General features: G+C 34.0%; 1 protein-coding gene across 1 annotated transcript in view; it reads left to right on the top strand.

The window, feature by feature from the left end:
* LOC308652045 (phosphatidylinositol 3,4,5-trisphosphate 3-phosphatase TPTE2-like) overlaps positions 1 to 12,463 on the top strand; it is a gene marked incomplete at its 5' end in the record, with an annotated part of 62,595 nt that overhangs the window by 46,858 nt on the left and 3,274 nt on the right. The window contains 3 exons of the mRNA XM_081299737.1: positions 2,555 to 2,643; positions 8,222 to 8,314; positions 11,019 to 11,089. Of these exons, the coding sequence (XP_081155863.1) occupies positions 2,555 to 2,643; positions 8,222 to 8,314; positions 11,019 to 11,089 (253 nt within the window). The remainder of the gene's footprint in view (positions 1 to 2,554; positions 2,644 to 8,221; positions 8,315 to 11,018; positions 11,090 to 12,463) is intronic.

Below are 12,463 nucleotides of genomic sequence, written 5' to 3'. Positions count from 1 at the left end.
CTGGGTACATGAATGAGCAACTGGTTGGGAAAAGACTTTTAGACTGCCAAGTCCACCATGACTGCTTCATGGCACCTGTGAGGGACAGAGCTGTAGTGAAGCCTAAGACAGACCTAACTCAAAACCCCAACTGGAATCAGACATCACACAAGTAGAGATTCCAGGCTTATCCAACAGGTAGTAAAGATTGGGACAGCAGTGCCTCACTCCCCTTCCTTTCCACATTCAGTGGGACCCACCAAAAAGATGAAGACTAATTTTTTTCTGCAGCATGAGGGGCAACACATTCTGCTGTGGGAGCCATTTCTTCCTGAGAAAATTTAGCTCGAACTACAAAGGGTCATGACAGCCTGTGTAATACCTGATTGTATAATCTGCCTTAATATCCTCTCTGTTATCAATGGGAATAACAGTATCTATACAAACCCTAGGAGTACTAAACTGTTCCACACAGGCAAGAGACATTTAGTCTATGAAATTTTAATGATTTCTCCAATGTAAACAATGAGAATCATTTCTCAAAAATTTAAGCTTAAAAATATTTTTAATAAATTCTCAAATTTTATTTACTGCCTTAGTCTGATATTATAAGACTGGGACTTCTCTCTTAATAATGTTTTGAATTTTATTTAACCCCATAGAGACACTGTTTATTTAAAGCTATAAGGTACAGATCTGGAGAACAGAGGAACTAATCCAAATCTATAAGCACTGAAGGTGAAGTCTAGTGGGTTCAATGGGCCAAGATGAAATGGAGAACTTTAAAGTCAAACTTGAGATTCCTCATGGAGACTTCCAGATAGAAGCTCAAGATTATGACCTTAACTGGTCAGTATTGTATGGGTTTTATTTGTAGAACAGACCTATGGAGGCCTATATGGCAGAGCAAAATTCTTCCTGGACTCGTGTAAATACTGAGTTTAAACCTAACGAGATTAGTCTATTTTAGAATAAAAATAATCTTTGTGTAAGGAAAAGATATGTGAAAAACTCTGAAATGAGTAATCTTTTGTCCAGAGCACGCTTCTAGAATTATCTCTACTTTTCATTGTCTTTAAGCTATTTTATAGCTCTTTTAAACTGTGTAAAATTGATAATAATACAAAAATAATTTTTCCATGCAAATGCAAATTAGTTGTATCAAGTGGAATACATCTATTTGTATATTCAGTACATCATATTGATTAATGTGTAGTATTTTGAGCCAACTGTATGTAACATTTTATTGGTTTCTCATTTATTTTATGACTTAAATCCAAATTTTGACAAGCGTTTAAAAAAATTCAAGGTACATGGCAGTATTCTGGCAAAGGGGGGATAATACATTAATATTTGTATAATTACAAATACATAAAATTCTGAGGAATATATATTCATATTTGATTATACATGCAAACGAATAAGAAATTAATAGGAGTGATTATATATTTGGGACTGAGGAACTACATAGGTGAAGAGTGGGTGAGATGGAGACCTATCACTTCATGTTATTTTTTAATTTTTATTTTTAAGTTATGCAGATACATTTGCATGAGTTTTTAATGTATGGGAATTTAAGGGCTCAAATCAATGTTCTTTACTTCTCATGTGATAAGCATTTGACTTAGTTTAGTTATACATTTTACTGATTTCTTATAGACATCAGTAGAAAGTCTGCAATAAGAATGGGACAGAGGGAACTGACTGAAAAAAACATGATTTCTAAGGACACATTGATAACATGGTGTTAATGACACACTTAAACAAAACAGAATATGAATTGAGTAATTGAGAATGATTAATATATGACTATTAGATTGTTTGTCAAAGTGAAATATGTAGGATGAAAGGAAGGGGAAAAAATCAATTGGAGGCTTCAGAAACCAAGTCTTTAAGGAAATGCTGAAGGAAGTGGGTCATTTGAACCAAAAAAGAGGGAAATAAGATTATTTATCTGTAGGGGCTGAGATTGTGGCTCAGCAATAGAGCGTTCCCCTAGAATGAGCAGGGCCTGGGTTCGATCCTCAGCACCACATAAAAATAATGGGTATTGTGTTGTGTCTATCTACACCTAAAAAATAAAATATTTTTTTAAAAGATCATTTATCTGTAAATATGTACTAAACTTCACAGGAATGTTTGCATATAAATCTCCCATATTTTCGTAGAGTTTGTTGTAGGAAATGGACTTAAAATAGAGCAACAGGAATGCAGACATTTATTATTTAAAAACATTATGATTAGAAGTCTGAAGAAAGCAATGCATTAGCAAAAAGGGTTGCAAATCACCTTCCCTAATTCTTTTTTTACAGAAAGGTAAGCAATGGGATTCTAATTCTTAGAAGCTGAACTACACATATTTTTTTCCTCTTTTTCTCCAAACTTAATAAATTCTGCTTTAGGAGACAGAATTGAACTTGAATACTTGTTTTTCAAAACAAAATTCATGCAAGACCAAATGATCCAATATCACTATTATGGTAGCTTGGAAAACTTTTCTCTTTTTAATCCATAAAGTTAATTGGCACGACATTACTCTTTGCTCTAACCAGCATATCTTTTTACTTTTATTCAGGTGTTGGAAAAGGCAATGGAACTGATCTAAAAATACATATAGTAATGCATCGGAAGACTGTCTTTTCTTCTAGTTCCAGTAACTGTAGGGTAAGAGAAAGCAATGATCCAAAAATTCTGGTGTTTATTTTAAAGCTCAATGTCAAATCAGCCTGTTGACCTGCCCAAATCATCACTCATCACAGAGAGATGCCCTGTTGCTTTCTGGTTACCACCTAACCTGGTGCTTGGTTTGGATGCAAATTAGAAATAAGTGTACTTTTTCAGAGCATTTTCCAGAATTTTAGCCAGTTCAGAGAGTTGTTTTGCTTTTACTTTTCCATGAATGCTAAGCATACTCCCAGAAATCTGTCAAGATTTGAATTCATCTATCTGGTCAGCTTTTGCCATCTTATCTTCTTGGTAATTTTATCTTTTATTGTATAGAACTGATTCTCAAAATTTAGTATGACTGGGAGCTTGTAAAGAGGCACATTTTTTTAGATTGTACCTCCAAAGTATGATTCAGGAAATCTGGAAGGGGCCCAGAAATTAGCAATGTCCCCAGTAATTCTAACTCACACGTTCTATGGGGTGGCATCCTGAGAGTATACAAGAGTATATGGAGTACACAGAAACTTCTTTACCCAAAGCAATGGGGGCTGAGAGGCAAGGTTAAGCTAAAATGTAAAAGAAATGTTTAAGATTATAGACATTTTCTGAAACAATAAGAAAGTTTCATTTGTGGATCTAAGAACATAAACTTTTAGAATCCCCTCCTAGGTTCTTGTTTCAAGTTCTTTTACCAACATTATTACCCTTTCCAACCCTACTTTAAAAAAAACTTTTTTTGTCCTCCCCTCACTGGGGGTATTCACCTAGGCCTAATCCTTAGCTTTCTGTTCTTTGCAAATACTCTATTTTTTATAATAATTATTAATGTATATTAATTGTAAAAATTGGTGAGTTTCATTGTGACATTTCCACATATGCATATATGATATTTTTATCATGTCCGCCCTCTCTTCAACTCTCTCTTCCCTTTCCCTCTTCCCCTTCCCCCTCTGGTTTCCTTTTCTAATAGTCACTCTTCTATTTTCAGGTCACCTTTTTTTTTTTCTTTTCTAGTTTTCACATATGAAAGAAAACATGTGATACTTGATACTTGTTTTTCTGTCTGGCTTATTTCACTTAAATGATATCCTCTAGTTCCGTTCATTTTCCTGCTTATAACATGAGTTCATTCTTCTTTATTACTGAATAATACTCCATTGTGTATATATACCACATTTTCTTTATCCATTCATCTGTTGATAGGCACGTAGGTAGATTCCATAGCTTGGCTATTGTGTATAGTGATTTGGTAAACATGGGTATGCAGGTATCTCTTTGTATGCTGACTTTATTTCCTTCTGATATATACTCAGGAGTATATAGCCAGGTCTCTTTTTAGTTTTTTGAGGAACCTCCATACTGATTTCCATAGTAGCTGTATGTGTGTTCAGCTCTACTAACAATCTGTGTGTTCCTTTTTCTTCCTATCCTCACCAGCATTAATTTTTTGTATTTTTCATAATAACCACTCTGAAGTGAGATGGAATTTCAATGTAGTTTGGATTTGCATTTCAGTGATAGCTAAAGATTATGAGTACTTTTCATATATTTATTGGCCATTTGTACTTCTTTTGAGAAGTATCAACCTCATTTGCCCATTTTTAAAGTTGAATTACTTGACCTTTTAAGTTTTTTGAGTTCTTTATGTATTCTGGTACTAATCTTCTGTCAGGTGAAAAGCTACTAAATACTTTCTCCCACTATATAGGTTGTTTCTTCACTCTGCTGATTGTTTCCTGGCCATGCAGAAGTTTCTTATGTTGATGCAATCTAATTTTTCAATTCTTCCCTTTGTTTCCTGAGATATTATAATCCTATTCAGGAAATCATTGTCTATACCAATCTCTCAAAGTGTTTCCCCTATGCTTTTCCTTTAGTAGTTTCAAAGTTTCAGGTCTTATGTTAAGGTCTTTGGTCTATTTTTAGTTGATTTTTATACAGGATAAGATAGGGGTCTAGTTTCAATCTTCTGTTCTTAAAGTAAAGAATAACAACAAAAAAAACCTAGGAATTAATAGAATCAAGGAAGTTTTTTGGTTATCTGATAAGTGGATATTCAGTTTTCCAAGCACCATTTGTTGAAGAGTCTGTCTTTTCTTCAACTTATGTTTTTAACATCTTTGTTGAGAATCAGATGGCTGTAGAGGCATGGCTTTATTTCTGAGTTCCTTATTCTATTACATCGGTCTATGTCTTTTTTATGTCAATACCATGCCATACAGTGGCTCTATATTTTGAGATCAGATATTGTGATGCTTCCAGCATTGTTCTTTTTGCTCAAGATTGTTTTGTCCATTCACAGTCTTTTGAACTTCCAAATGAATTTTAGTGTTGTTGTATTTTTTCCAGTTCTGTGAAGAATGTCTTTTTTTTCTTTTTCTGTCATTGGAATTTTGATGGGGATTGCATTGAATTTGTAGATGATTTTGGCAGTGTGGTCGTTTTAACAATATTAATTCTTCCAATCCATGAACATAGGATGTCTTTTCATCTTCTAATGTCTTCTTCAATTTCTTTCTTCAATGTTTTATAATTTTCATTGTAGAGGGCTTTTCCCATTTGGTTAGGTTTATTTCTAGGGTTTTCTTCTTCTTTTTTTTTCCTTTGAGGCTATTATACATGGGATTGTTTTCTTGATTTCTTTCTCAACAAGTTCATTATTGGTGTATAGAAAAGCTACTGATTTTTTAATGTTGATTTTGTCTCCTATTACTTTGCTGGATTGTTTATTAGTTCTAAGAACCTTTTAGTGGAGTATTCCAAGTATAGAATCATATCATATGTAAAGAGTAGTGATGTTAACTTCCTCCTTTCCTGTTTGTATCCCTTTTATTTCTTTCTCTTTCCTAATTGCTCTTGATAAAATTTCAAGTACTACATTGAATAAGAGCAGTGATAGTATATACCCTTTTCTTGTTCCTCATGTTAGAGGAAGTGTTTTCAGTTCTTCTCTATATAGTATAATGTTGTCTATTGGTTTGTCATATTTTGAGGTATGGTCCTTCTATTGCTATCTTATTCAGGGCTTTCTTAATGAAGGGCTGTTGAATTTTATTGAAGGTTTTCTCTGCATCTGTTAAGATGGTCATGTGATTTTTTTATCCCTGACTCTATTTATGTGCTGTTTAATATTTATTGATTTGCATATTTGAACCAATCTTGCAACCCAAAAATGAAATAAGTTTGATCATAGTATATGACCTTATTAATGTGCTGTTAAATTCAATTTGCAAATATTTTATTGAAGATTTTGCATTATCAGGGATACTGGTTTATAGTTTCCTTTTTGTTGTTGTATTGTGCCCTTCTCATGTTTTGGTAGCAGGGTAATACTTACTGGTTGCATATAATGGGTTTGAAAGGGATCCTTACCTTCCTATTTTATGGAATATTTTGAGGAATATTGGTATTAGTTCTTCTTTAAAAGTCTGGTGAAATTCAGCAGTAGATCTGTCCAGTCCTGAGCTTTTTGTTGTTTGGAGATTTTTATTCCTACTCAAACTCACTGCTTATTATTGATCTACTTATATCCTTTGATTCAATTTTGGTAGGCCATATGTGTCCAGAAATTTGTCCATTCATCTAGATTTTCCAATTTGTTGGCATTTAGCTTTTCAAAATATTGCTTAATGACCCTCTGGATTCAGTGTTGTAACATCACCTTTTCCCCTCTAATTTTACTTACTTCAGCATTCTTACTCTTTCTTTTGGTTACTTTAGTTAAGGGTTTGTCAATTTTGTTTATCTTTCAAAAATCAACTCTTTCATCAATCCTTTGTTCTTTTGGTCTCTACTTTATTTGCAAATACTCTTTTCTTGGTTTTACTCATCCATTCCTCTTCTTTAAAATATCATTTGTTCTTTGAGCAGATATTTGAGCACCTTCTGTGTAGTAGATACAAGAAAGACAACAAGGGCAATCTCTATCCTAACAATTTATACACATTGATCAATCATGATTTATCAAATGAGCTTTTTCACTGTTTCTGCAAATGCCACAATATACTTCCTCTCATGTCATACAATTTGATATTGTCTTTGATTCTTTATTTGCCTTGGCCCCCCAAATCCAATTAATCACCAATTCCTGCAGATTCTATCTTTGAAAATTCTCATTACTTTCTCTTCCTTTATGTTCCCACTGCCACTTCCAAGGTTTCTACAGTAGCCTTCATGCCCTTTCTCCTTATGCAATACAGTGTGTGGAGTTTTATAATATGTATCCAGAAATACTGATCTTATTTCAAAAAGCTGTAGGTAGAGAAGAAAACACACAGTATGTCTATGGTCATGCCAGGCAACATATTTGACTAAACATTTCTATCTGTGAAATAAAGATCACATCTAAGTGTTGTGAAAATTAGAATTACTAAATAAATGGCATAGATGATAATTATCAGGTCACCTTTTTTTTTTAAAAGAGAGAGAGAGAGAATTTTTTTAATATTTATTTTTTAGTTTTCGGCGGACACAACATCTTTGTTTGTATGTGGTGCTGAGGATCGGATCCGGGCTGCATGCATGCCAGGAGAGCACGCTACCGCTTGAGCCACATCCCCAGCCCATCAGGTCACCTTTTGTCACACAGGAAATGACGCACTAGTTTTCTACAACTATACTCTTATTTCCCTGGCTCATGAGTGCTCAAGATATGATATCCCTAACATACCTAAGCTTATTTGTATCAATAACTTGACCTATAGACTCCATTTGAGTAGCATGGGTCATCCCCTCTGGCTCTTGGAAGATGACTCTAATTTCTACTTCATATTTTTGCTGGTCTTTCCCCCCATGTTCAGACTATTCTTTTATCCCCATCTTTCCATGCCCAACTCAAGTTCTACCTCCTTGGTGAAGCTCTCTCATTCAATATCTCCTGTTCATACCCCTGTCTCCACAATGCTGAACAGAACACGCAATCTTCATATACAGCTTGACACTCAATTATTTATCGTTCTAGTATTGTTCCTTATATATACAACTCCTTGAAGGGACAGAATCTGTGCCTTCTGTATTTTTCAAAGGGACTAATATAGACCATTCTTAATGTGGATGACATTATTATATGATGAAAAAATCACTAATGAAGAAATACTTAATATAGTTTCAAAGCTTCCCAGAAACTTGATCTATCTCTGGTCACTCCATCCATCAGCCAGCAATGGACAAGATCTTTCATAAAACATCTGCTGTGCACTGTTTTTTGAATAACAATGCCAGCTTTAAAATTTGGCTTCATAGTACATTCTTAGAAGAGGTCTCAATATATGAAAATCAGATGATATACTTTAAACAGTCATGTTTATACTTGGTTAAACTCTAGTAGAAAATCAAATACTTTGCTCTCAACAGTGCCTCATTTTAACTCTCAAACAGGTAGGGATAGCTCAGTAGTATATAGCAGCTTCACAGAAATGATGATTAGCATTTACTTATACATGAAATGACTGGGCTATGAGACCAAGAGTACTTGATAAGTTTAGGAAGTCTGGGTAAGTGAAAACAAACTTCATTGTTATACTTATCTCATCATCAACTGGGTTCATGGTTCTGAATTTCATGTGTTTATTCACAGATATTTCATGACATTGAATCAGACAGAGTAATATTTATTATAATCAACAGTCCAGTTCTCTATGATGATGTGAAAGTACAGTTTTTCTCCACAGTGAGTAATCAAGAAACAATCTCTGCCATTGTTATTTTCTGGTCTTTTGAGTGATTTTTCATTTGGAATTTCCTCTGCTACAATTCCCAACAGGGGAATTGATATCGATCAACGGCCACGGTAGGGGAGAAAAACAACAAATCAAATCTACAACAAAAATTTGTAAAAGAAGAACATGTAACTTAAAGGTTTTCTTGCTCATTCTTTTTTTCTAAATTCTATACAATTTATATATATTAATTTTAAAATAAGAAAAAGTACAAAAATCAAGATGGTAAAAAAGTCCTAAAGGTATGTTTTACTGCTAAACAGTGATCATATTTTTGTTTTATTTTTTTGAAATGCATTGCTGTCAATAATGTACAAAATATCTTAAAGTGAGGGAGACTCTACCTTCCTCTGAATTGATTCATGATATAAGCAGTATGCATTAATCTAATATTTATGAAAAATGATAATGCTTTCCATTGCCATTACTCTGAATATCATGAGTATATAATATTATATCTGATTATTATTATTATATTATATCTGAGTATTATTCTGTGCATAACAAATTTCTATACCTTGCTAGTTTCATTTTACTATCAAATCATCAAATATAACTTCCAATAAGTAACTATGTTGGTAGATTTAGAATTTATTCCCTGTGCTCTTTTTTATCTCTTTTTTTCCCTGTTGGAAGAGAATCTATTAAATATTAAAATGGTAAATGTGTTGAAGCAAATAACCTGGATATTTCCTGTTCTGAAGGTTGCCCCTTGATTAATGGGGCCACTCTTGAGTTCTTGTTCAAATAGCAGTCGCTGAGCAGAAACAGTAATGTAAAGCTCACTGGCCTGGGGGCCTGAGTAATATCCAGCTTTTGTGATTATTAAAAGCCATGACATGAAAGCACTTTTTAAAAATATTTTATTATCATCAGTATTGGTGGTTAATTATTCAGTGTAGCTGTTCCTTCTTTAAATGAATATGTATTGTATTTTTCTCTAATTTGGTCTTGAGGTTTCTCTCTCTCTGAAGACTGGCTATAAATTCTAGCCTTCTTTTAATGAGGCTCCATGTTAAGTGGTTTTGGATGTTTACATTGGGTTTTTCACAGAATATTTCTTTATCCTGGGACATCCTTATGCTTGAGTGTCTGGTGACAAGGGTCCCTCTCCCAGGAAACTTGTCTATATTGGCAAGCACCCCCGGGATTCATGTCTGACATGTCCAGATTATTGGCCACTCCCTAAGACAGCCCTGAGGAGAGGGTTAGATTCAGTTGTGTTGGTCAAGTAAAACAGAGAAGTCCACACAACAAAATACATGAAGTAACAGAAGCAGTTTTTTATTACTTACAGATCCCAGAGAGAAGAGTGAAGCACACCTTACAGTGGGAGCCAAGGACATGTTTGCTCAACCAGCAGAGAGGAGCAATAGAGAGAAAAAGAGACCTCAGGATCAAAGACTTTATTGGGGTCCAGAGTATATAGTTTTTCCTTGTAGTTTTTCCACAGGGAGATCTAATTGGAGTGGGCTTAAAGGAAACAAGTATAAGGTCCAAGAAGTCACACACTGTGACTGAGAAGTAATCTCTGTGGCATATCTGCACAGGTCCCCTGGAGTATGGGGGTCAGTGGGGCAAGTTAAGTGCATTGTGTCTAGCTGTCCCATAGGAAGGAGGTCACCAGGAAGTAGCTATGTAAGACAGATATCTGAATTGATTACATTGAACTGGGAGTAAGCAGAGAACTGGAAACTGTCAATAATAATGGAGCCCGGCTTCTCATATGAGAAAGTCTGACATTTAAAATGATGCCAAGGCAAAATATTTTAAGAATTCATTATGACATGTTTGCATATAAATAGGCATGGTCCTTGGTAGATTCTGTTTAGCACCATCTAATCCAGTTTAAAAGACCAGTGTGTAAATGTGTAAGTATCTATCAAAAATACATTTTCTAGAAGGGAATTGCTATTATATAGTAATTCTTCATTTAACTTATTGAGGAACTGTCGAACTGTTTTCCACAGTGGCTTGCAGCATTTTACATTCCCACCAGGAATATATGAGGGACTCCAATTATCTGCATCCTCACCAATACTCTATTTTTTCTATTTTTGCTTTTTTTTTTTAATCAGTGATATTAGTGGTGTGAAGTGTTACCTTATTGACATTGTGACTAAGAATCAGTTAATGCACTAGCTGGCTGTTTGGATATATTTTCTGGATTATCTTTTTTGTTGATTTCATAATTAGTTATATATTCTGGATTTGAGACCTTCATCAGATATGTGATTTGAAAATATTCCTTTCATTCTGTGGCTTATGTTTTCACCCTGCTGATGGAGCCCTTTAATGCATAAAGGTTTTAAATTTTAATGAAGTTCAATTTACCTATTTTATTTCACTGCACTATTTTGGACCCTTATGTTTTCATTCAAAATACCAACAAAATAAAGATAATACATTTTCAACACTTAAAAAATACATTCCTCAAAATGTTTGATAGAAACAGAGAAAGCAACAGCATTCTTTTAAGCCTCCTTCTTTATATCTTAAGTGTATTGTCTTAGATTGTAGAGTGCTGTATACTTAATTGCTACTTTATTTAATAAACATATAAAGGAACGAATTTTAATCCCTTCAGAAACATTAGTTTGGGGTATTAATTTTATTATGAAAATAACTTTCTTTTCTTTAACTATGTCTTTTTAGGATCTTCCTAAATACTATGACAACTGTTGTTTTTTTTTCTGGTTTCACACATCTTTTATAAAAAATAACAGGTAGGAATATAATGTAATCCAGTCAAAACAACTTAAGTTTCAATGTCTTGTATAAGGTGTAATGGCAAGTGTTTGCCACTGTTTTAAATTTAATTTACAGATTCCAAAAAATTCTTGAATCATTCAAGTCAGAATTCTTTGTTGCCTTGTTCATTTGAATGTGGTTACTTAAAAAATACAGCTGTTCTTGAGATTCACAGTTGCATTAGCCTTAAATTTTGTGCTACATGATTCCAAGTTAAAATGTGTTACACTTGGATCTTGAGTGTGGTTATGGACTCCTCCTGTGAAGGTTAATGTGCATCCAGTACACTGAACATAGCAGGCACTCAGTGATAATGGCTGACCACAAATTCTATGGTAAAGTGTAATTAAGTAAGCCAATTGATGATGCACACCTGTAATTTCAGTGACTTGGGAAGCTGAGGCAAGAGGAGTCCAAGTTCGAGGCCAGCCTCAGCAATTTAGCAAAACCCTATCTCAAAATAAAAATTGAAAAGAACTGGGGTAAAGAACCCCTGGGTTTAATCCCCAGTACTCAAAATAAATAAGTAATCAAGGGAGCTAGTTTAAAATCTGATTGGCAATTTCTGTCTAGAGAAGTTATAAAACACCGTTAAGTATTATGGAAGATAGTTAAAATAAGTCTCTTCCCCCCCCCCCTTTTTTTTTTTTTTTTGCTGGGAATTGAACACAAGACCCTATCCATGCTAGGCAAGTGGCTATACCTGCTGACCTAATAGTCTCTCATTTAAACATGAGCTTCTAATATCTAAATTGGGAAACAGTTTTTTAAATTTATTAATTGAATTTGAAGATTATTATTCCAATGAAATTTGTACCACATCTGGAAACTCACTCCTGAGTCTAGAAGTTCTCCATTTTAAGCAGTATTTCCTGTGGTGATTTAAAAAAAAAAAAACAAAACATAAGATTTTAGGTAATACCAAATTATCCAATACAAAAGGAAAAATAACTACTAAACTCATTCAGGTTATAATTGGAGAAGTGGTTGTGATTGTAGGTGATATGAATTGTCCTTTTATCCAATCCTACTCTTTCTTCAAATCTGAACTGGATATAATAATGCCTCAAGTCTAATAAGACAAGAGTAAATGGAATGTGTGGTCTATGCACTTGTGATACACACATTTAGATCTTGAGAGAGTGGACTTTGGATCTGAAGGAATATTTTTTAAAATATTTTTTAGGTGTAGTTGGACACAATGCTTACAATGCTTTTATTCTATTTATTTATTTTTATGTGGTGCCGAGGACCGAACCCAGGGCCTCTCACATGCTAGGTGGGCGCTCTACTGCTGAGCTACAACCCCAGCCCCCTGAAGGAATATTTTAACAAATATTTTTCCTGGG

The sequence above is a fragment of the Spermophilus citellus genome (genome assembly GCF_964194105.1).
Source record: "Spermophilus citellus genome assembly, chromosome: 1".
NCBI classification, from domain to species: Eukaryota; Metazoa; Chordata; class Mammalia; order Rodentia; family Sciuridae; genus Spermophilus; species Spermophilus citellus.
The sequence above is the reverse complement of the archived record's forward strand: the minus strand, read 5'-3'. Positions and strand labels throughout refer to the sequence as shown.